The 26,263-nt window shown below is 32.3% G+C and overlaps 1 protein-coding gene across 4 annotated transcripts; it reads left to right on the forward strand.

Annotated features, from left to right (window-relative positions):
* The first annotated feature begins 12,755 nt into the window (after window positions 1-12,755).
* Window positions 12,756-25,122, forward strand: LOC133310101 (transcriptional corepressor LEUNIG_HOMOLOG-like). 4 transcript variants are annotated; one of them, XM_061510989.1, is made up of 19 exons: window positions 12,756-12,908; window positions 13,003-13,061; window positions 13,385-13,476; window positions 13,637-13,734; window positions 14,100-14,209; window positions 14,307-14,596; window positions 14,713-14,788; window positions 14,902-15,010; window positions 15,120-15,169; window positions 15,259-15,525; window positions 17,709-17,783; window positions 18,098-18,319; window positions 18,635-18,779; window positions 22,463-22,572; window positions 23,010-23,159; window positions 23,341-23,496; window positions 23,582-23,698; window positions 24,112-24,309; window positions 24,714-25,122. In XM_061510989.1, the coding sequence occupies exons 3-19, from the start codon at window positions 13,427-13,429 to the stop codon at window positions 24,855-24,857; spliced, it is 2,367 nt and encodes a 788-aa protein (XP_061366973.1). In that variant the 5' UTR covers window positions 12,756-12,908; window positions 13,003-13,061; window positions 13,385-13,426; the 3' UTR covers window positions 24,858-25,122. The 4 variants fall into 4 exon arrangements, with proteins under 4 accessions (XP_061366973.1, XP_061366977.1, XP_061366985.1 ...); XM_061510993.1 differs by having other exon boundaries at window positions 18,638-18,779; XM_061511001.1 differs by having other exon boundaries at window positions 12,757-12,908; window positions 17,712-17,783; window positions 24,714-25,121.
* The last annotated feature ends 1,141 nt before the right edge of the window (window positions 25,123-26,263 follow it).

Here is a 26,263-nt window from a genome sequence, read left to right on the forward strand (position 1 = left end):
TAGATTGGAGTTGTTTAAACTGTTAGATGGTCCGGTCTACGTTGTTGTAGTTCCGTGACTAGAGCCACACTTATATTATCTATGTTAAGAGGTATTTCAGTTAGCTTTTTTATTGCAATTACATACAGGCGATGTTTTATCAATTGATTATTAAGCAAGTTAGTAAAGTTAATGGCATCATAATTGAAAAGAAAAAGTAATTCCGCATTTTTAATTAAGCGCAGCTTAATACGATATTATGATAACATTGCCGGATATATACGGGGTGTTACAATATGCATGCTGTGTTACATGCTTTTGATGTTTTGGAAATGTTGTTGAGCTGTTATATGTTAGTGCCTTGTTGATATGCATGGAGGTGTTCCACCTATACGGTAAGCCTGAGTATGTAGAACATACAATACGGTGAGGCTGTGGGTGAGGTGCAAGCGGTGTTCCTTGTACTACATGTAGGTATAGACGTATTCCTACATTTCTCTGGTCAGTAGATAGTGATAAACACACATGCCTTAGATATCTGTTGCACTACATAGTTTTGGAACTTATAATGATATAAATGCTTTTAGAACTTATATTGCACATGTAAGTGAGCTTGGGGTGGAAGATCCTTGAGGACCCCTTGTCTTACTGAGATTTCTTGTTTAGAGATCTCACCCCACGTTTGGGGAATGCTTATTTCAAGATCAGGTAATGTTGAGACCTCAGGCGGCAGGAGGCCGGAGCTGAGTTAGATATGCTGTTATTTATGCTGACATGTTGGATGCTGGATTTGCATGTTGCTTTTATGCTTATAGATTCAGTTAATGTTTATGGAGTGTTATGTTAAGACTGGTTGTTTACGCTGTTTATTTGGTGAGCATGAGGATTGTCCATGACACATAGTATTGTTTCGTCTTGAGTCTTTTGGGAGTTGTAATAATGTATCAGGATATTGTCCGGATTACGAGATGTAATGTCGTGATTTAGATACACACTTTATTTATATATTGAGGTATTTCAGTAGATGTCTTATTGCAATTTACATACAGGCGTTATTTTATGAAATTGATTAAGTAATCAAGATGGTAATTGATAATGATATCATAATTGAAAAGAAAAAGAATATTCTGCATTTTTAATTAAGCACCGCTTAATACGATGTAATGATAACACTACCGGATATATACGGGGTGTTACAATTTCTAAAAGGCTTGACATATATGTAATGAATATAGATGCAATATCCTTAATGGATCACTAGGTAATGACATATACATATGAAAATCTTGAAGGACTCCAAAGTCAACTTATGGGTATTACTATTACTTAATTATATGAACCATTTGACAAAGATATATACATGAAAGTCCCTGGAGGACTAGAAATTTTGGAAGCATATAATTAACGAGGTGTATTCCATAAAATTAAAAAGGCTCCTATATGGAGTAAAATAACCTTGACGAATATGATACAATCGTCTTAGTGTATATATTATGAAAGAAATTAGAAATGATTCCATAAGTTTGTCTGTTTTTATTAAAAGATCATTATCAGGATTTAACATTATTGCACTATATGTTGATTTTTAAATATAGTTGGGACTCTTGAAGAGCTAAAAAAATAGAAAATATTTAAATAATGAATTTAAAATAAATGATCTTGAAGTAACTAAATTGCTTCAGCTTGAAGGTCAAGAAGTTGTGAAACTTTTTTTCGTTCACCAATCAAATTATACAGAGAACATGTTAAATCGAATATGTTAAAACGTTTGAACATGGACTAAACTCAACAATCGAGTTCAATAATGGCTGTTTGATCTCTTAACATTGAGAAATATTCATTTTGTCGTCGAAAAATTATGAAAAAGTCTTTTGTCGTGAAGTACCATATCTAAATGCAATAAGGGCTTGAATGTATCTTGCTAATAATACATGACGTGATATTTTTTGTAAATATGCTAGCAAGATATAGCCCTACTCCAACATGAAGGCATAGGAATAGAATAAAAATTTGTATTTCATTATCTTCGCAGAACACATAATATGATATTATTTTATTAAAAGAATTCAAAGCCTTAGTTAACTGGGTATGTAGATGTTGGGTATTTATCAAACCCACAAAAAACATGGTCACAAATAGGGTATATATTCACTTATTGTTGTACCATAATTTTTTGGCAATCAACAAAACATTCTTCGATAGCAATATCTACAAACCATGCAGAATCGATTGTATTATATGAAGTTGTTTGAGAATATATATGGATAAGATATGTGATTCAATATATACAAGAAACATGTGGTCTTAAAATAACCAAAGGGAAACAAACATTACTATTCGAAGATAATATTTCATGTATTGCTGAAATAAGGGAAGGATATGTCAAAGGAAATATAACTAAGCATATTTCACCAAATTTCTTTTCTACATGTGATCTTCAAAAGAATAGTAAGATAGATGTGCATCAAATTCACTCAAATAAATGTCTTGCAGATATATTCACGAAATCATTGCTTTTGCCTACTAAAACTTTTGAGTAGCTTTGTATACAAAATTTGTTTATATCATCTGACTAATATTTATTGATATTAGGTGAAGTAAATTAATTATGAATGTTGTATTATTTTTCCTTCGCTAAGTTTTTATCCCATAATTGAGTTTTTTAGCAAGATTTTAATGAAACATATTTATAGTATTTAGTCATCCAAGGGAAGTGTTGTGAAACACATGTTTTTCATGGTGGATAAACCATTATTAGGTGTTATTAAGTAGCATTAGATGCCTTTATGGTTACAACCTTTTGTATTCCTAAATAATGGTATAACCAACATTATGGTTACAACCTGCACATTAGGTTTAGGTACATGTGTAACCTCTTATTCCTTTATTCTTATATAAAGAGATATTCTTAGGAAAAATAAAGAAGAAAACAAAGAATATAGCTAGTTCATAAAAAACTAGATTTTCAAAATTCATATTTCATTTGTCTTCATTTCTTTCTCTATATTTTCTCTCCTGTTTTATAACAATGGTAATTGTTATACAATTTTGCAATCAAATAACAATAATCACACAAATATGCAAGTGCATATGTCAACAAGTAATATAGGGTGTGTGATTCCAAGTATCGTTCCCACAGAGATTATATAAAGCTACGGCTCTATGTGAAGAAATGCAAGTGAAATAATGAATAAGGATTAAGCTAATATCTAAATTAAGTAAACAATAACTAATGATTAGTCTGAACTAAGACTACTGATTAAGTACGAAAACACGATATAAAGATTAAGTTTCAAGTATCAAAAGATGGATTAGGATCAATTTTTCCAATATTGCATCTTCACTAGAATATTATAAATATACTATAGTTATCATTCATCAGTAACCAGAACACAATTGTATGTAGAGGTTCTCACCAACCTTACATGTGTATCCAACAACTAATTACCATATCTATATGGCTAAACTAATTATTGAATTTATTAAGTTCAAGTTCCATATGGTTTTGTGGTGTGAATGATCTTTCTATCCACACTTACTTAGTTAGTTAATCCATAATGTTTAATAAGGTTCTGAGTTCACCTATATCTCTGTAGCTCAAACCTTATAACACTTGCAGACCCTCTCAGTGAGTCACTCAATATTAGGAATGAAATACTTTATTAAACAACTTAATGGAAAAGAACATAACAAAGTTTAGGCAATCATGGTTTACATCACAATACAAGTACTCTTTCACCCAATCCTAAACAATTTAGCTCATACTTGAAAAGAAAGAAACAACAAAGAAAGATAAAAACTCTATAGAACTAAAATAAGATAAACAAGGGAAATATTGTAGCTTTGCTCTTTCAGCAACTCCTTGCGCAACCACTATCTACCGTCTCTTAGCCACTGGAGTAGTGCAGGGATCAACCGAATCCATTAATCTCTCTACTAGACTCTAGCTTCACCTTTTGACCCGTTGGATCTCTCTCAATGAAGCCCTCAAAATCCTCTAAGTTCTCCTCGGCTGCTTCAAGCTTTGACTGGCTTAAGTTGAACGTGTGTAGGCTTCTCTTTACATAGAAAACAATGACTTGGGTGCCAACTATAGAAATGGAAAAGCGGGCGGCCCGCCTCACCATCAATACACCAAAAAATGAGCCAATCCACCCCTCCCTGCTTTTGAAAGTAAGATGAAAAACTTAACCCACCGGGCCAAACACGTTTTGTAGTAAAAAATGGATTAAGAGGGTGGGTGGGTTATAAAACTCGGCCATCGAGCCGAGCCCGTTTGTCAGCCCTAGTGCTAAGTAACTCTTCAACTTTGAATTCCCTCAAAATTAGCTTCCTAAGAGGATTAGGATTTATCCTTAAGCTCACTCTTATCTTTTTGTTAGCTAAATTTTAGGATTTGGAGAAGATACATGCTTATCCTAATCTTGATCAACTTCCTTATCCTGAATCCCGATCCACTGTTGTAGCTGCCTTACCTCCTTGTTTGAATTTGAATTTCAAACATTAGTTGCTTATCCTGTCTTAAATGCACCGTTTCACTAAAGCCTGATTGTTATAGCTCTTCTATGACTTTGATTTGCAATAAAAAATCCAAAGACAATGAATAGCTTTAACACTCAAATCAACATCAAATATCAACACTTAGCATATTTCTTATTCAAAACATAAAGAGTGATTAATGCAAATATCATATAAATCTAATTATGTATCAAAATGCGCTTCTATATTCCTATTCTACATTTGCATGTACCACATCATTATTATAGCTTTTAACTAATCACTTCTACTAGCTAATTGCATTTAGTTATTGATGTTAAACTTTTTGAGGTGTTAATATGACAATGGTAACAACTCCCATCCACTTAGAAATGAATCTTGTCCTCAAGTTTCGAATGAGGGGCTTAAAAACCAAATAGACACAGCCGTGTTCTTGGTCGATTCTCAAATCACTTGAAATTTATATTGCAAAAGCTTTTATGGTAGAAATTACAAGGATGAACAAAGCAAGGAATTAAGAAGGTAAGAATCCTTTATTGCTTGTAATGTCATATGACAGATTTGGAGCCAGAGCATCTAAGATGGGGGTAGTTGAAGGAATTTTGAAAATGAAAGTCACAACAAATGTTGACACCTTGGTTGCCAAAAAGAAGAACCAGTTCTAATAGAAATGAAGGTATCCTTGACACTAACCCCTGGCCCTGTAAAAAAAGATGTTGCGTTGATGGAGTAGGTCGCATCTGCAAAAAGGGACGATCCACTCAACTTTAATATTGTTGCAATAGAGGATGGCTTTATGGGGGGCCAAACCATCAAGTGACTTTAATGAGGTTGAAATTTCTCCATAAAACAAAGAATTTTTGGGAAATAGCACTCTAGAAATTGATGTCTGCAAAGGAAGGTGAATGATCATGTTTGTGAGATGAGAATCCATAGCAAGAATGTGATCAAGATTTTGTTTCATCTTATTCAAGATGACAGAAAGTTGCTTCTCAAGGGGGTCACGATATTAACCACCATACAAATGAAAATAAGGTTAGGATCAACACAAGTAAATAAATAACCATCATGAAAAGATCACATTTGCTAAACAGCCAAAATTGTACTTCAAGTTAAAGAGAAATAAATTTTTTTGTATCTTAAAGAGAAATACATTTTATTTAAGGGGAATGGAAACATATTTTTCATTTAAAAAATATATTTGCCTCATTTCTTATTATTTCTTTTGTTATTCTGAAGGTTTCATAAATTAAATAATGATGCTAGGATATAATAAACTATATGTAATAAAATAAAGGATGTAGATATTCTTTTTCAAACAAATGTGAGTAAGTGAGTGTGATTAGACATTTGGTTGGGAGATGTCAGTGTAATTATCCATTATATTTAAGAAAAAAGTGTACTAAATCTCCTATTACTTTGAGCCTTTTGAAAAGTGTTATTAGACACTTTAAAATTATTTGTAATAAATTTTTTAACTTCAACTATTATTTTAATAAATCCTTTCATTTAAGAATGTTAATGAATTAATCATCACCTTTCATCTATATTAAATATAATTTTATTTATTTATTCTTAAAATCATATTTTATCAATTTTGTAAACATCATGTTCTTGAAAATACTAAAACAAGGAAGGTGCTACCAATTAGTCCCTTTGGCTAATGATTGAAAGTTATTAAAGATGGCTTATATGAGGTGGTAGTATATCCGTAAAAACTGTGACACTCAAATCAATAGGTGATTCGGGTGAAAAAAGAAAATTAGAGAAAATTATATAGGTGTAATGGTAGGAATACATTCCAGATTTGTTAGACCTAGCAGACATCCTAAAAAAAACATAAAACAAAATAATCATATTATATGCTTTATCATTACCATGACTTTGTTCTTCCTACCAATGCGGGCTCCCTGAATGATTCTCTAGGTTTCCAGAGGTAAGTTTTCAACATCATCTAGTATTTTTTTTTTTTTGTGTGCAGGAAGCTTCAAGCGGGGTCTCACGTAGCATAAAACGTAAGTATCCCTTCCTTTCCTGGAGGGTTTCTCTTGAGTCATGGGAGTTTCCAATGAGCTTCTTTTCCTCCAACAAGCTCTTCTAGGAAGGCTTGTGGAGCCTCCCCAGAGCGATGTGACACTTCAAGAGTGATATAGCACAATGTTATCTTTATCAGCCATCACCTATGTGCTCGTGGTGCTAGTAGGGTGGGAGTAAGAGTTTGTCTTTTTCCACACACACCACTAGAGTTCTAACCTAGTGTAATGGGTTAGAGGTTTCAGTTTGACTCAAACATGGGCACAAAACACAATGACTAAGTGTAAGTCAAGTGCAACATCAAGTTGAGTTTCAGTATTCTTCCAACTATAGGAGGTTCGTAAGAGTTACTATATGGGCTCAACTTTCCTATGGTGCAGTAATAGAAGATTTGCTTAGACAACAAATTGTTTAGGATTGTTTGTCTCAGTTGCCGACGGGCATGAAGGTAGTAGGTTCTAGTCATAGCTACAGTGGATCAAGGGTGGTGTGCACTTACAAATTTTTTGACACTTAAGTCAATATATGAGTGAGGTGGAGTATGCGTTAGAGGAATGTTTATACACTGACAATAGTACAAGAGCCCCATATTTGTAGGAAGGTTGAGGAGAGTATTGTGGGCATGTTAGTCCACTTCAAGTAGCCGACGTGCGCTGTCGAACCCACACAAATTACCAAGATTTAGGTTTGTAGTGATAGGGCAACTCGGATCGTCTCCCAAAGAACTTGCTTGAAATCAGAAACACTATGTAAAATAGAATATAAAAGGGAAGGGGGATTTTATTCATTTAAAATTTAAATAAAAACAGAATTGAAATTGGAATTTAAAAACCAGAATTTAAAAGCAATCAACCTAAGGAATTAGGATTCATTAATTTATTTCGTCATTGGATAAAAATAAAATTATCAATTTGTGAATAACCCCAACTGAATTCGGAATCCTCAAATTCAATTGAAAATCCTCTCTAGACTATCGCCTAGCGTTTGGTTGAATACAGTATTTAAAGTATGCAATCGCAGTAGTTTAAACCTGTTCAACTTATGTTCATTGGGTTAATTAATCTGACCATTAGATCTAATGATCAATTTGCCTTTATAGAATGCAATAGCACTATTCAGTTTGAATACCTACAATCGCATGATATTCAATCTGAATTGGAAAAAGCGAAATTGATTTAAAAGATTAAAACAAATCCTCTAAAATAAACTAACGAACCTTTAATCCTTAGATTGATTAAAGGTGTTTAGCCTAGCATCGCAAGGTTAAACATCATTCAAAATAAAATAAAATAAAAAGAGAAAAAAAAGATGAAAAGAAAAGAGTGCAGAATCTTGAATTTCAAAGAAAAACTTCAAACAATCGTTTAATCCAAAATCTGACTGCCGAAGGGTTTCCTAAAGTTTCCCTTAAATAACCCACATTCAGAACGGGTTAGGGTTCCACCACTTCGGCCCACATATAAAATAAAAACTTAATAAAATTAAATAAAACATTAAACATGGCCTTGGGCCCTAAACTCATTGGGTTCTAATCTAATTTACAAGTCCAAACGTTAAAATAAAATTCCAACAAAAACATGTCATCTTGGTCTCAGGTTTCGACCATCTTCTCGTCCTAATTGGGCTTCAGTACCTGAAATAGAGATTGTATCCCTTTCTGTTAGCTGAAAAATGCAACAAGAATGGAGTCGATCGAACATCTGTAGAGTGAGATATGCCCAAAATACGAAAGTAGTGTAAATCTTGAAAATTCTGACAAAAATCAATTAAACCCAATTAAAATCTAGAATTCTAATTTGACCCAAAAGACCTTTATTTAACTCAAATAAATCCTAAAAATACTAACCAAGAGTAATAAATAAGTGTAACAAAATATGTGTTATCAGTAGCATGTTGGTTAAGCCTTCCTTTTTGCACAGGTTCATACATTGACAATAAGGGTGTAAATAGGATAGGCTATAGCTTAAATAAGTTGGGCCTATGTAAAAAATTTTAAACATGGTCTAACCTATTAGCCTTATGAGAGAAAGATTATTACCTGATTGGCCTATCAGGCTTACAATAATTTCAATTGTAATAAATCATACATGAGTTGCTTAAGAAATTACACCACAAGAATAAACAGGAACAACTCTTATGACTACCAATTACTCTGTTCAAAACACTTCTTTATAAGAAGTTAAGGAAATACAAATTTATCTCTTGAAATTTGAGTATTCAACCTAAAACATCATAGATCACTTTAAATAGCAAAAACAATATCATGTAATACTAAAATATCATCCTAAAGCATCATAGGTCAAGACTCAATAGGCTTTGAGGCCTAGCTTCTAAGTAAGCTTTTTTTTTTTTTTTTTTCACACAAACTCATTTTACTACTTAAATTAGTTTAGGTATGCCTTGAGGTGTCTGATTTATTTACACTCTCAATTATCGTAGAGCCTTACATTAAACATCACACAGAGCTTGTATGTAGGTTGTTTGAGCAAGATCTCAAGATAAGTTATGGATTGGTTTAATGTGTCAACCCTATGAAATGTGTAACCAGTCCATAACAAACACCTTAAAAAGGAGTAGGTACTTGATAAACTCCTTTATGTTCATTATTTATTTTGAGATTTGTTAACATATTTTTTTGGGACATATGTTGAAAAATAAAAAATAACATTGATCACTCTTGGTTAAATTAGCATAGGTTCATATAGAATAAAGTATCAAATATTTTTTTAATTTTTTTAAGATATTAAATACTTCTATTTTTTATTTGATAACTTATCAATAGTTCTAAATCTCTTAATAGTTTCCTTAATTACAAAATCAAGAAGATATTTAAAGTTTTTTTTTTATGTTTTTGAGATGTTAAGTATATATTTATTAGTTTAATATTTTTTTAAGAGATAAGATATTGTTACTACCAATTAATGTTACTACCAATGTCACTGTCAATTTGTTTCACCGTTAGATCGATTATGTTGATCCAACGATTATATTTAACTTTCTAATTTTTTTTCTCTCTCTATATTTAATATTTTATATTTATTTCCACCTTAGTATAAAATATTAATTTTTTTTAGAAGCATACATGATAACTTTTTTTTTTAATATTAACTTTAATTATCTCTTTTAAGACGAGTACGCTCTCCCAGATATCTCCACAAACTCTAACTTTTTAAATTGAGATTAATTCTAAAGACGGGACAAGTCAAAGATTAAAGTCTTATGCTCCTTCCAAAACAAAAGTACTTATTAGTAGCTTATAGATTCCACCAAAAGCCACAATCCTATTGCGGGCCACGTTAACTAACTACGCAGATGCCACTGCCCAAATATATTAATCATATAATAAAATTGCAAAACAAAAAGCCACAATTAAATTAAAAATATTTCAATTGCCGATAGATCTAGACCTCGATCACCATCATCTTTACCTTTTTATCAAATACTTCACTCTCCCATTTACCCACCCTGTCCATGATTCCTTTCAATCTTTCGTTCCAAACCCTCAGTGGCCAACTAGTCATTCTCCACTATCGCCAACTATTCATTACGTTAGTCATAATAACCCTCTCTCTTCGTCTAATATCTAGCTTAGACTAAGTTGAGTTCATTTGGTAAAATGAGCATGAAATGATAGAATGAATGGAAACAAAACAAAACACAGTTCAGCAAGTGATTAAGTCTTAAATTAGTCAAATTGTAAAAATCAAACCCATTAGAAGTTAGAACCAACTTGTATTTGTTTTAATGAATTCTATCAAACGTGACGTGACCATCTAAATATTTGTTATTAGTTTGGATACGATAATTAGTTGGATCATGGGGTTTACCCAAATCACTAATTACCATGTATTTATTAGAGGGTAATTGTTTTCTTATGTAGTAGCGGATAAGTGAGATCCATGTATTTATTACGGGGTTTACCCATATATTTATTTAGAGAATAACATCTGTCATTTTAAAGGATATAAGCTTATATTATTTTAGATCTTAATCGTTGATTTCTGTCTATCAATAATTATAATTTATTAGATCAAAATTATTAATTAATTAATAATAAATTTGGCTCATTAAGTTTGACCCAATAGATTATAACTGTTGATGGACGAAAATCAACGGTTAGGATCTAAAATGATATAAATTTTATATCCTTTAAAAGAATAGATCGATGTTTTTTCCATTTATTAATCACCCATTTATTTATTATGGGGTTTACAAAGACTTATTTGTGCAGGTGAGATCCACTTTCAGGAAGAGAGAAAAATAAAATAACGTGAGATCCATCTTGAATTTGTGTGTAGAACATATATTTTATCTTATATAATATAAGAATAATAAATCCCTTTATTATAAGAAATTTGTGGATATTCGATTGACATATCTTTTGGCATTTTGATGAATTTTCGTCAGTACAACATTTTCCTAATGGTTTTAGGATTGAAAAAACATCATCAATAAAGCCATGCATGCTGAGTATTGAATCAAACATTTAACAAAACCATCATTCATTGTTATTGAAGACTTACGGGGCGACGCTATTATCCCTAGGTAAATGCCAATGTTATTTATATAAGTAAAAATGACAGACCCATAAATTTTTTTTTTTTTAAAGGGGCGAAACTATAATGTAATTTTTCCTTTAAAGTTACAACTATTTATACAAAATAAAATATAAATAGAAATAATACTTACAATTAAAGGTTTCTGTAAATTTTAAAAGGGGAAGCATTAGATCATATATGACAAAAAAAATTAAAAATAATACTCATTTCTAAAGATTTAAATAAATTCGAAGGAGGACGAACTCTCCTCTTAGCCTGTCCTTCACTTACCATTGATAAGTAACTGTAGGTAATCAATTGGTAAAATTTCTGTAATGCCAATTATATTTGAAGGAGGATCCCTTCAATCATGTTAACAGTGTCCTTCAACTGATTCATTGAATTTTGGTACTTGCAATTGAAACAAATGCGTTTTTATTTTTATTTTTTGGGTTTAAGTTCTTTAATCTGTGTTAATGGTTCTATCAAATTTCTTTAATCAATTCATTCTTTCTATATTTGTTTGATTTCAATCTGCAATTTTGTCAATAACCTTAATTGCATATCCATTATCAGCATTATCTATAGCTTCCAGAATTATATAATTCGCTGTCAATGGCTTTGGTGATTATAATTCCAAAATCGATGACTTTGATTTTGGAACAAAAGTCACAATCTTGTGAAAATTTAGGATTCGCAATTTAATAAGAATTTATTATTTAAACTTTTGAATCTGCATAAAGATGTAATATTTGAAAAAAAAAATTGACTTTATAATTGATAAGCGTTTGTTGTTTGAATTGAAAATTTGAATCAACAATGAATTTTCTTAGAAAATTTTGGACTTATAATTTGAAAGAAATCAAATGTCTAAGGTCTTTGATTTTGAGGTTTTCCTTATATTTGATTTTCTTTGTTAAAAGCCAAATATAAAATCTTTTGGGTATTCATTTGAAAAGGCTTACCTGTGCATCAATTGTGAATCATTTTCAAGCTTTCATTCGAAAAAGTTTACATGTGTGTCGATTCTGCATCAATTTTTAAGCCTTATAATGAAAATGTATTTATTGTTATTGATATAATGATACAATATATATGTATTTACATTGAGGATTGATAAAGAATAATTTTCTTTATTGTTATTTTATTTTTAAATGAGTTTATTATCCCTAAATGTTTTTATTTAAAATTAAATATGATAGATTTTTTAGCCACCAAAATGCCAAATTTATAAAGGTTAATTTGATTTCAAATATGTTGATCATAAATATATATTATTTATGCGAATAATTATTGGCACAAAGGAAGGTAGTTGTTTGGCCAAATAATATATGTTGTATGATCATGTGTGTGTTTGTTGCTTATGCAGTTATGCATATATGTATATAATCATTGGATAGATAGATATCAGCGGCTGAGAAAGGAAGGTAAGACTTCTAAATCTTATTGGAAAAATGTTTATCTTTTTAAATAACACAATTTATATTCTTTCACTCTCACAAAGAGGTGAGATCCACATCTTTATTTTTTTTGTGAACTCTTTCTCTTCTCTTTTATCTATTTCTTTCTCTCTCTTAAAATAACATAATTTTACCCCTTAACTTTAACAGGTATTTTTCCCATATTTATTACCCTGAAATATCTCCCTGGAATCTCTCATCTTTATTCACTTTTGGAGAATTGTGTCTTGGTTATTACACTAACTACACTGTGACGTTCAAACAAATTCCACCTTTTTCTCGGCAAAATCTCGTCTCATATATCTTAGCCCTTTGTTTTCTCTCGAGAAGATTGTTATAAGTTTCGCTGTATGCAAGTCCTTGTTTACTACTCTCGAGAAGTTGAAAAAGAAAAATTCTTGTAATTGCTTCCCTCTGAAATTGGGTTGAATCGTGTGCTTATTGTTCTTCCTTAATTTTTTTTATTTTTATTTTTATTTTTTTGCTTGTGTTAGGTTTTTGTGTGGTGGGTACCTTGTGGGGAATTGTTTGCAAGCTTTGATCCACTGAACTGGTATGGTTTCTCTTTCTGATTCAGTTGTGAAAGCTAACGTTAATAGCTATGTAATTTGATAATGTTTTTTGTTTTCTCTTTTTTATGTTCTGTTTCTGAGAATCCGAGGGAATTACAAGGGGGAAAAAAAGATTCTTTTTTTATTTTTTTATTTTTTGGGTTTAATGTTGCCAAGAATTGTGAAAGTTCAATTCCCCATGGTCTTTAAAAGGTTTAATTGAACAACAGAAAAAAAAATGGAATTATATGGTGTTTAATTAGCTATATTATGCGGTTATTCTTATATGTTAAGTTTCCTAAAACCAAGTGTTCCTTCTTTGCAGAGAAGACTATAAAAGTATTTCGGAAATTGGGTTTGTGTCCATATGAAGTCCACTATGGCTCAGGCTCAGAGTAATTGGGAAGCTGATAAAATGTGGGTCACTTGCTAAATGCTTGGCTTTTTTCTTTTTCTTTTTCTTTTTTCCTTTTCAGTTTCTTCTTCTTTTCTGGGTTTGATGCTGATTTATTAGATCTCGAGATACATGTTATATTGATGTTTATTGGCTTCTTGGTTCTCTTGTGTTATGCTTCAGGCTTGACGTTTATATTCATGATTATTTTGTGAAAAGAAAATTACTTGTCACTGCAAAAGCTTTTATGCAAGAAGGAAAAGTTTCCACAGATCCCGTAGGTAAGATTGTTGGTCATTCTTTACAATCTTGTGTTGTAGCTTGCCCCATCATCATGGTGGTAATGTGAATTAGGTTAATATGTTTGTTTATTATTAGTTTATTGCTAGTCTAGTTCAATGGTTTAGAAGGGTTACTTTGTTAAACATGCAGAGATTGGTTCTTCTGATATGGATTTCTTCTAGGAGTTTACTTATCCTCTGATCTTGTGCTTCTTTTTTTATCTTTTCTAACAAATCTCGTCTTTTATTTAAAATTTATGGTTCAAATTCAATGGTCGTTATTTATAAGTTTATGCTAGTATATATGCTGAATGCTGTGGAACAATCGAGTATAAACATGAGTTGTATTGTTTGGTCTTTGACAGCAATTGATGCACCTGGGGGATTTCTTTATGAGTGGTGGTCTGTCTTTTGGGACATATTCATCTCAAGGACAAATGAGAAACATTCTGAGCCTGCTGCAGCTTACATTGAGGTGATCTCATCATGTAACATATGTGTTTTTTTTTTAGTTTTTGGTTCTTTTAAATAGTAGTAGCAAACTGATTGTTATATGGATTTGCTGTTGGTAGACCCAGCAAACGAAGGCCAGAGAACAACAATTTCAAATGCAGCAATTGCAACTAATGCAACAGCGCAGTGCACAGTTTCAGCGAAGAGATCCTAATCACCCTGCACTTGGTGGTTCCTTAAATGGCATGAACTCTGAAGGAATGCTGGGACAGCCGCCAGCTACTGTTTTGGCCATGAAAATGTATGAAGAACGAATGAAACACCCTCATTCAATGGATTCAGAGGCATCTCCAACTCTTATTGATGCCAATAGGATGGCCCTTCTCAAATCAGCAACAAGTCATCAAGGGTAAATAAATTTCCTTTGCTTTATAGTAACTGTGGGCTAGAGCCAAGAGTACTATTAACTTGATCTTAGCAACATGGATTGGACTGCTAATATTTTTTGTTCTTTTGCTGCCTCAGTCAGTTGGTTCATGGTAATTCAGGGAATATGTCTACTGCATTGCAGCAAATTCAGGGGAGGACTCCTTTGACCACTGTAACTTCTTTAACCATATGCTAAGTTAGCCATTTCATGTGTTTTTTCTGTTATTTTGAATTCTCTGTTTTCACCTCTTCCATGATAAGCAACTTGATACATTATGTTTATAGGACATCAAAGGAGAAGTTAACATAGGTGCCACTCCAAAGAGTTTGCCTATGGATGCATCAGTTTATCGACAAGCAATTTTACAATCAAAGTCTGGGCTAGGCAGTCCAGGTATTATTATTGTCTCCACCTTGAATTTGTCTTCTGTAAATCTTATTAGACATGGTGGAACCATTTCTGATGATTGTTGTTATGATTTTGATTTTCAATTATCCTTCAGGATTAAATCAAGGAGTTACAAGTCTTCCACTGAAGGGCTGGCCTCTAACTGTAAGTTGAATTTTATCTTTATCAATGTTGTTTCTCTAAAGTCTGGTAAACTCTTTGAGAGTGGAATATAACCTATCATTTTTTTACAGGGAATTGATCAACTAAGACCTAGTTTGGGTGTACAAGTTCAGAAGCCTAATTTGACAACCCAAAACCAATATCTTTTGGCATCACAACAACAACAGGTCTTGGCACAGGCTCAGGCACAAAATAACCTTGGAAATTCTACTAATTATGGTGATATGGATCCACGCAGACTTTGTGGTCTTCCTCGAGGTAGTTTAAGTGCAAAGGATGGTCAGTCTACCAGGAATGATGGATCTATTTGCTCCCAAATACAGTCAGGTTCACCTAAGGTTGGACTAGTTCTTTAAATATAAAAAAATATCAGTTAGGAAGATCTATGTTTGGCTAACATGCATAATATTTTACATGCACTATAACAATAATAAAGAATTAAACTATTTCCTATTATTATAAATTTATAATCTTTCCAATGATATATTAACTTCCATATTTCCCAATAACGTATCAATTACTATCACTCTCTCCAACATAATCAATGTTTTATCAACATTTGTCTAAATGAATATATTTTATAATCTTTTAAGATCTTGCATCTGTAAACTTCCTACTTCAAAATTATTTGATTGATTAATTTCTGATTCCCAAAATCCATGATATTGAGAATTTATAAGAATAGACAACTAAAGCTTAAAAAAAAAGGCAGCAAAGATATTCCTAAAATCTCAAGAAAGTAGAAAGTCACTTGAAGCATCAGTCTAGACCTGTGAAAACAGATTTCTCTTAACTTCTCAATATGAGAAGTGGATAAATTTCATGCTGACAGCCCCTCCTCGACCCTTCACTAATACACTAGCACCTAGAAAACTTTCCTGTCACCAAGTGGTTGTAATATGCTATTATCTTATCTCCTTCATGCTTGCTATTGATTCAGAGAGAAGATGCATCTCTTAAGTAGTCTGGACATGCTGGTCTTACTAATTAAATAGAAAAGCAAGGAAAAATATGTGCTTACTTTGTGTATAAGTTACCATTGTTCTATGCTTGATAAGGGTTAGAATATTTAGAGTATCTTGAAGATATTGTACAATATTAATTAAGATTATATCTTAATATAATTTAGATTATCCTAAAGGATTAATTAAATAGGTTTGGTTTTCCTATTTCCTTATATTTTATGATTTACTTCCTTATTTTAGGAGTCCCTTATTTAGTATGAATAGGGATTAGTGCTTTGTCCTTTGTGTCACGTTTATTACCTCATAACACATAATATTTAGTCTCTGTTATTCTCTCTATCTTTTCTCCTCCATCCATACCTAAACACTATAATTTCAACATGGTATCACAGAGGTACTATCCTCCGTGACTTGTCCTGTCGCTATTCCGTTGTTGAGTTCCCTAAAGTTTAAAACTCTAGTTTTATTCACCAAAATAAAAAAACTCTACTTTTTCATGATCGTACTCCTATCCAGTTTCAGTCTCCACTGCTATGTCGTCAATCCGGCAGTAGTCCCATATCTTCCAGTCACTATCTTCCGTTGTCTCTTTTCCGTGTCGCCTTTGCTGCAACTTTCTCTTGATCATACCAGTTGCAACATGACTTGGTCGACTTTTGTCTGAGACATGCTTTTGGTTGGGTCTCCTTAGTTTTGTTGTGGTTTGAAGCTTCCAAATAATGTTCTTAAATAACTTGAAGGAGAAGTTTTAGTTCTTGCTATGTATACTTGCTATGACATTTCCGCTGATGGTCATTCCAGCGAAGTCTCTTCTTCCTTGGTCAAGCAATATTTTAACTTGCTCTTCAGGCCTATAGTCATTCAACCCATACATTTATGCTGATGGTCATTCCAGCTAAGTTTCTTCTTCCTTTGTCACACAAAATTTCAACTAGCTCTATAGACAAATGGTCATTCCAGCCATTTTGCTCAGGTGTCGTTCAAGCATCCTTGAGTCGCCTTTCCAAACGTATTTTGTGGAGCCCCGCCTTTCCAAACGTATTTTGTGGAGCCCCAATGTATTATTTGGTTATTTTTTCTTTTGTAAAGGGTTTATTTGTAACGAGCTTAAAGCTTAATAAGCTTTAGCTTGATGAGGAGTGTTAGAATATTTAGAATATCTTGATGATATTGTACAATATTAAAATTATATCTTAATATAGTTTAGAGTATCCTAAAGGATTTCTTAGGATTAGTTTTTCTATTTACTTATATTTCATGATTTGTTTCTTTATTTTAGGATCTACTATTTAGCATAAATTAGGATTAGTGCTTTGTCCTTTGTAACCGCAACAATCACCTCATAACACATAATATCCAGTCTCTATTATTCTCTCTATCTTTTATCCTCCATCGATACCTTAACCCCATAATTTCAATAGTAAGTAAGCCATATAAACCAGTTTTGAGTTGGTAAACATTTACATTGTTCTTGGCTTTCTTGTATGATACAAATTGCAACAGTGTTTACTCTCATAGATCAATTTTATATATTTTGGTCTTTAATGGGTATCAAGCAGATGAAGATGACCCAGTCGCAACATTCATTATCTCAGCAGCAGGAGCAATTGCAGCAGCAGCAACTGCAGCAGGTTGTGCTGAATGTCACTCTGTTTTTTTGCCTTCTTTCTCTTCTTTGTATGGAATGTAACCAAATGGAGATGGTACTAAGTGTCCATCCTATACTGTTTCACCATTTTTGTATTTTTATTTTCTTTTGTGTTTGGAGAATGGAAGATGGGAGGGATCTGACAAGCATAATTATGTTAATATATTACTATCTTAATACATTTGGGGCTTCTGCTGTTATTAGATTCATTTGCAATGCCTTCATTTTATTTATTTATTTATCCCTCCCCAATTTGTTTCAAAGCTAATTAACATACTATCTCTGCTTTGTCATCAGAATACCAGAAAAAGAAAACAACATTCTTCTTCTGGAGCTGCCAATAGCACTGGTACTGGAAACACTGTGGGTCCTTCACCTAGTTCACCACCATCGACGCACACACCTGGTGATGGATTAAATACAACAAGCAGCATGCAGCATGTTAACAGTGTGCAAAAGAACATTATGATGTATGGTACAGAGGCAACAGGAGGCCTTGCATCATCGGCAAATTTGCTGGTAAATTTAGTTTATAGTTTTAGTTTGTGTGATCATATAAATCATGTCCCATGCACATTTGATTCGCTTTAATGTGTATAACAGCTATCTTGATAGTTGACCTGTTTGGCATACTTTTCATACTTTGTACTTGTAGCCCTTTGATCTTTGATATATATTTATATATATTTAATTTAGTTGTAATTAATTGAAACTCCTATGTTTCTATCCATTAATCTTGATAAAAACATTTGAGTACCCATGTTTTTTGGGAGGCTGAATTTGTAAGGTGAACAAATTATTGTGTTTTTCCGACACTCTTAACATTTCATAAAGCAGGAGGACATGGAACGATTTGGAGATGTTGGTGCTTTAGATGATAATGTGGAATCCTTTCTATCAAATGATGGAGGAGATGGTGGGAATCTCTATGGAACAATAAAACAGAGTCCGGCTGAGCAACAAAAAGAGTCTTCAAAAGGTAATCTGTGACACCCCGCTTTGACAAAAGGTGTTTTAAATCTATACGGTTTCGAGCGCACATAACATCAAAGTTAAATGGGAGACCAATATCATGAATTTTAGCTTTTCGGAATATATTGAAATTTACATTTTGCACGTACTCCAATATGCTTACTCTTCTATGTTGGGTTCTTTGACATATTATTAAGTCCTTTGTGCAACTAGAGCAGCCCCTAATGTTCTCTACTTCTTTTCTATATAAAAGTTCTACCTTTTATTTGGATTATTAGCAATTAAATTCAAGGATTAAGATATAATCTACAATCTGTGCCGGAGTTGAAAGTACACTTCAACTCGCATTTTAAGCATGCCTATGTTATGTTAGAATATAACTCATGGAAGCGTCTGCCACTACTCACTAGCCAAATGTTTTTTATTTATTTTTTTTATTTTTTTTGGAAAGAACTCTTAGCCTAAAGCTGTTCAAACTCTATTTAAGTACAATTTATAAAAAAAAATGTTTTGGTAAGGTTAATAATTTCCCCACCAAAAAAAGAGAGAGTACAATTTATAATAAGTTCTACATTGTGCAATCATGCATGAATTGGAATTTCAACAACCCTTGAACAAAGTAAAACAGCCAAATACAGTACTTACTTTACTGCAAAATACCTCACTAAATCCACATTCAACTACATCAAAGTTTACCACATAGAGCTGTCCATCATAAGTCTTGTGCAAAAATATAACAGCCCAAAATTACAACTTTCACAAACACATCATTAACAAAATATGCTTGTTAATACAATCAGTGATAATAGCATCATCCACACAAATAAACAGCCAAAAGAACACTCAATCCTTCTTAGGTTCAGCCTCTTGTGGCGTCTTTCCTGAAATGAAACCCCAAATAAATGGGTGAGATATGGATCTCAATAAGTGAAAGAAACTTTCCACATTTATAACCATAAATTCACCGGCATACTCCCATTAGTATAAGAATCAAATTCTGCCTGCAAATTAACCAGATCATAATCAACTGTAATAATGCAGTATGTTTGCAATTACTTTAATAATCACTGAGTTGCTACTATACGGTCATAAGACCATGGTTGTCAAACTCGCGAGTAAACTCGTACGAGTTTACGCTTCTAAACACCCTCAACGATTCCAATTCACCATAAACTCATTTTTGGCATTGACTTGTTAGAGACACTGTTTTTTTTTGCAAACTCGTAAGCTCGTATGAGTAAAACGATTCCACCAAAAAGGTTCTGACCCATGGACCCAGATTTTTTTACCCGAAATCCATCAAATAAATGGGATTTTTCAATGCAAAAAACCCCTAAATACCTGGAGGAAGCCACCACCGTTCCTACTCAGTGAGAGACAACTACCATCGGGCTTGGCTGCGCTCCACTGTCTTCTCCGACTCCGGTCTGTGTGTGTGCGGGCGTGCGTTCTCCACGTGCTCTGTCCGCAGCTTCGTCTTCGTTCTCCGTCCACAGGTTTCACCGTTGTGCCTTCGCCGTCGCAGGGTGGTGTTCTTTCTCAATCTCCTATGAGCTGCGTGACTGCCTCTGTTTCGCTTCGTTTATGCATCTGTTTACCAAAGCAGGCTTTGTCGATATTTTTTTTGTTTTCTCTCGCTTTACTTTCAGCTTCTGCCTCTGTTATTTATTACTTAACCAATTTTTTTTTATTTGATAAACAAAATTAGTTTTTTTTTCTTTTCTTGTTTTTGCCTCTGTTTCCTTTTTTTTTTTTTTTTTAGTATATCCTTTTTAATTTACTTGAAAAATCAAATTAGTCCACATTGAAAAATCAAATTAGTCTAGATTGAAAAATCAAATTAGTCATGCTTTCTCAATATTGCTTGCTGCTGGACCAATTAAATTGTGGTTAACTTTTTATTTTTTTGTGAATTTGAATGTTGTATTTTTTTAGAAAATGTCTTCAAGTGGTATTAATAGTAGTATAGTACTCCTTGATTATGACTATTGTATGACATTATTTTGCTAGTTGGTTGAATTAAATTTGCTTATTATATTACTTTATATGCATATAAATATATATAAATATAGGGAAAAGTGTTTGTCATTTTAAATGACATAACACTCTGTCATTTTAAGAGAGAGACAGACACAGAAAAAAGTTTTTATTTAAATTTTAAATTAAAAAAAATCACCTACTCTCTCTCTCCCATGATTTCCATTTTTCTGTGTCTATCTCTTTCCTAAAATGACATAACTTATATCATTTAAAATGACAAACACCAAACCCATAAATATAATATGTATCCAGTGTTACGATTTTACGATCCGTGTTACGATTCTGCGATTTACGATTTTGGTTCACCCTTCCGAGTTTGCGTAGACTCTCGAGTTTGACAACCTTGCATAAGACCACTTTCCACAATCATCTGTACGTGCCCTAGTTGACCCATACGTAAATTGAGCTCAATTACTGTGAGGCGTCCCTCACAATGTCAACTATCATACCTTAAATCAGGTATGGTACAAGTGCGAAAAGAACAGTAACATTCACTTTCTATACAATTTCTAAGCATACTCACATATAATCCATATCGTAGTCTAACTATATATAAAACATGTAACTTTGACACTATTCAGCCACTGGATATGTGTGAATACATGAATACATCGTTTAATAACCAAATTGATTACAACTGGGCATCTACGGGGGGATATATCTGGATATCTCACCTAAGATATCCGGACATACCTTGATAGATATCCGGATAGCTGGCATAAACATAGCAAATTTCAAATAAAATTGTAAAAACTACCAAACCTAAAGCTTTTGCTTCAAAACCATTCCAATACATTCCAGGAGCTTAAAATAAATTCACCACTTACAGACATTTGATTCTTATTAAAAAAAAAAAAATACACATGCTATTGATTTTTCTTTAAATACAAAGCACTGTAACAATTTCACACCACAATTCAAAATCTAACACATGGTCTAGCACATGGATGGATTTTAATGGCAGAAAGGATAGAGTTTCTTAAACTTACTTGGGTGGGAGTTTGTCCAAAGAGGGTTCAAAATTTAAAGTTCAAGTCTGGTTTACACTTTTCTTGAAATGCTTCTGATTTTCTCCTATTAGAGAGTACAGCTCTTTGATTTTTGCTCTGTCCTAGCTTTCCACAAGTCTCCAGCCGAGAGTACTCCCAAGAAAAGGGTGATTTGGAGGATCTCAGGTACACAAAAGAAGATTTTTGATGTGTTTGTAAGAGGTTGATGATTTAAGGGGGTTTGGATTGAATTTTCAGATTTTAGGAAGCATGCAAAAGGGGAGAAGTGAGGTTAAAGAAAATGAAGTGGGAAAGAAAACTTTCGTGTGAAGGGAGAAACGAAGATGAGTAGAAGGAAGGAAGTTTTCTGATTGTCCTATATTAGAGATCTTTAGGGAAGAGAAAGTTGAAAATAACCCTGCTTTTTAGCAAAAGGTGGGCATAAACTTTAACGGCATTCTAGTCCATCTTGGTTCTTAAGTGTTACAAAAATTTTGATTATTCAAAAAAAAATTCATTTCACACTATATTATTACAATACACAATTTACACAATGGCACACCAAAAAAAGTTGCTGGTCCTTACATAATCTTTATTTATGCCTCTCTTCTCTGTTTGTAAAGTATTATGGGAAAGTATTGTTAACCACATTTTATTTCAGGCTTCACCTTTGCTGAATTTAGTTGCATAAGGACAAGGAACAGCACAGTTACTTGCTGTCACTTTTCCTCAGATGGAAAGTTGCTTGCCAGTGCTGGAGATGATATGAAGGTAATTTGCTTGCACAATAAGGATAGTATGCCACATTTGAGGAATGCAGGTGGTGAACTTTATAGTTTTATGTTCTTTTCATCTGAAAAGAGTATTCTAAGGAATTTGGTACTCTGTATCATGCCTTTCTCTTTGTTTCTTAATTAGTATATTTTGTTCCTAAGCATCTTGCTTTGGCAACATTTTGTACCAAGCCTTATGGCACTTGTAGTTTCATGTTCTCGTGAATTATCTCATTCTAGAGTTTTGCTATTCTGTCATATATTATATGCATAATGGGATTATTGTGATTGATTTGGTTGTGCACATAAATGATGTTTTATTTATTGGTAAGGCTGAGACATTGGTCTCTAATTGTAATTTTCTATACAATTTTCTTGCAATTTATAAATACTAAATAGTTGCTTATGTTAATTTTTCGTGGGGGCATGTATTAGGTTGTCCTCTGGAACATGGACACTTTACAGACAGAGAGCACTCCTGAAGAACACAAATCAGCTATTTCAGATGTCCGTTTTAGACCAAATTCATCTCAGTTTGCGACAGCCTCATTTGATAAATCTGTGCGGTTATGGGATGCAGCCAATGTAACAGACTTTTCCCAATTTGCATATAAAAATATGTTTAAGTTGTACATCTTATGTTTAAAACTTGCAGCCTAGATTATAGCTTCTTCAGTCTTTGTTCCCTGTGTGTGACAACCATTCATCTTTTGCAATTATATTATACAAATTACAATTAACTCTTTCTTCTCTCCTTTCAATGCAGCCAAGCTATTGTGTGCAAGAATATAGTGGGCACAGTTCAGCTGTAAGGTCTCTTGATTTCCACCCTAAGAAGACTGATCTTTTCTGCTTCTGCGATAGTGAAAATGAAATTCGGTATTGGAACATTACTTCATCCTCCTGCACCCATATATTAAAGGTTGGTTAAGTAAATGCATTCTATCATTTTCTCTTTGAACAATTTATCCTGTGTCCCTAATATTTTTTGCAATTGATTGTTTCAGGGAGGTAGAGCACAAGTGAGATTTCAGCCTAGACTGGGACATGTACTGGCAGCAGCTTCTGATAAAGTAGTTTCGATTTTTGATGTTGAAACTGACAGACAAATTTACTCACTCCAGGTAAAATCTGTTGTATACTTGCCTATCTATAGTATAATGTATTCCCTTTCAAACAAAGATAATTAGATTGTACAATTATAAAGATAAATCTGAAATCCTTCCTTTCTGTATTGATGGTTACTATGAAAATTTCTTGTCAGCTAATTCCTAAATGTTGGATGGAATTTATTTCCATTTTCTCTCAGCCTCGTTTTATTTTTTTCATGATGTCCTTCTTTTATCCAATCTCAACATTATTTAGTTAATAGTATAGATAAAAGAAAGAAGTTGATAAGGTGAATCAACAAGCACATAAGACACTAGCATTTGTAGGTGGAACTGAAGCTTGGTTACCTTATGCAACAGTGTGATCTTTTTTATTTCAAGATTTACATCTTTGAAGGATTTTGTGGTTAAATCATTTGTGTTTGTAGGGTCATCCTGATCCGGTGAACTATATTTGCTGGGATGCGAATGGAGATCACTTGACATCTGTGAGTCAAAGTATGGTGAAGATTTGGAGGTTGGCTTCAGGAGAATGCATTAAGGAGCTGAGCTCCAGCGAGAACCAGTTTTATTCCTGTGTTTTTCATCCAAGTTATTCATCTTTATTGGTGATTGGAGGGATATCGGTGAGTTTTTTCATTACCTATTGTAATGAACAGATGGATTCAAAACTAAGCTACTGAACTGCATGCATTAGACACTCAGCAAAACTGCACCCATTCACTCTTAACATCGCAAACATCCTGAACGCAAAACGAAAAGAAAAAATAAATCCAACATGAATGGACAATGGTTTTTTTTTAAATAATTCATGTTTCTTTATGTAAGATATATTATGAATTGAATCATATATCTGCCATAAATTAGCTAACATTCTTCATTTCTATGAGGGTGGTTAGCAAATCTAAGATAAGGTGATTATCAAAAGGAAAAAATAAATGTTTATCTTGGCATGTTTTGTTAGACATTTCATTTGCTGTGATGATCAGTTGCTATTTTACTGATTTTTTTTTCTCTCTGTGGTCTTTAGTCCTTAGAGCTGTGGAACATAGCTGAGAACAGAAGCATGACAATTTCTGCACACGAGAATATAATATCTGCTTTGGCTCAGTCTCCTGTCACTGGAATGGTTGCCTCTGCTAGTCATGACAGCTGCGTAAAGTTGTGGAAATAAATTTCAGATTTTTAGGTTCTAATATTATATTCTTTTGAGTCACTTTATTCTAAAAGAATTCAGAGATCTATATTGTAAGCAAAAAGGGGATCTCTGAACTTTGTTTGCAATAATGTATACTAGACTACAATTACATAATAAAATTTTGTATTATATTTATAGTCTTAAGTACTGCAACTTAGGTATTGCACTAATTTGCAATGCTATTGTCATTTGTGTCTTATTGTATATTTAATTTGGATCATCAAAGTACTAATGTTATAACTAGTGTGCCTTGCTAATAGATTTCGATGGCTTTGTGTGATTTATTTGATCAACATTGCTTAATGGCTATGTTACAATACAGAACAAGGGGACAGCAACTGAACCATATAAATTAAAGGTTATGTATTTTAGCATTTCGAAGCTATTGTTATGGAAGCTTAATTTGTTTCTATTTTCTTTAGTCAAGTAGGATGTAATATTTGTTGTTGGTGTAATCTCATTTTGTATTCCAGTTTTATGATTCTTTTTCGAGTCAATAAATTTACATTTGAGTCATTAAGAGAATATATTATAAAATCGGTATTTTAAAATATTATTATTAGATTAAAATTAAATCAACGGTTATAAAATGATATCAAGTGAGAGCCATTAATTTGATTTTGATCCAACAATAATAATATTAGAATATTGGATGTAAGAGGTGGTAAAAAAAAATGATAATAAGTATAATCTATCTGTTCATTATATAATTGCTGAAACAATAATTATGTAATTATATAATTGAATAATTATGTAACTACATACATGATTATATTTGAGTATGACAATAAGTGCTTAAATTACAAAAGGATTGGATTGGATTCGATCGTTGTTCTGGGACATGTCTACCTGGAGGCTTAGTTACGTTTTAACTTCTTTTTTTCTTACTGAAATCTAAATACAAAATGCATTAACCGATTATTGACTACAAATGATCATAAATAAGATAAGTGATTAAAGAAATAAGTAAATAATTACAAATGGTTTTTGAACTTTTTCTTTAAAATTTAGTTTTAAAAAATAATTACATTTCTCAGTTTATTTTTTTTGAAACTGAAACACATCATTTTTTGTTTTAAAAATTATTAAAATTAATCATTTATAGTTTTAAAATATTTTTCTGTTTTGATTTATATTTTTCAAAATTTTCCTTTAGTTCAAAAAAATTATTGTAACATACTAAATACTAGCTACTAGTTAAGTAATACCATTCTGCATACCAAAAAAAAAAAAAAAGTAATACCATTCCTTTTCATGCATGTTGAGTTAATCAATTCTCAATTATGCCTATTTTATGATAAAAAAAAAAAAAAATACCATAATTTTTTTTTTTTGTAATATAAATACCACAATTTTAGCTTGGGATAATAATTGATTAAAAA

Source organism: Gastrolobium bilobum, unplaced genomic scaffold (genome assembly GCF_033153095.1).
Source record: "Gastrolobium bilobum isolate Gb01-03AN ecotype WA unplaced genomic scaffold, APGP_CSIRO_Gbil_v1 utg6459, whole genome shotgun sequence".
Lineage (NCBI taxonomy): Eukaryota > Viridiplantae > Streptophyta > Magnoliopsida > Fabales > Fabaceae > Gastrolobium > Gastrolobium bilobum.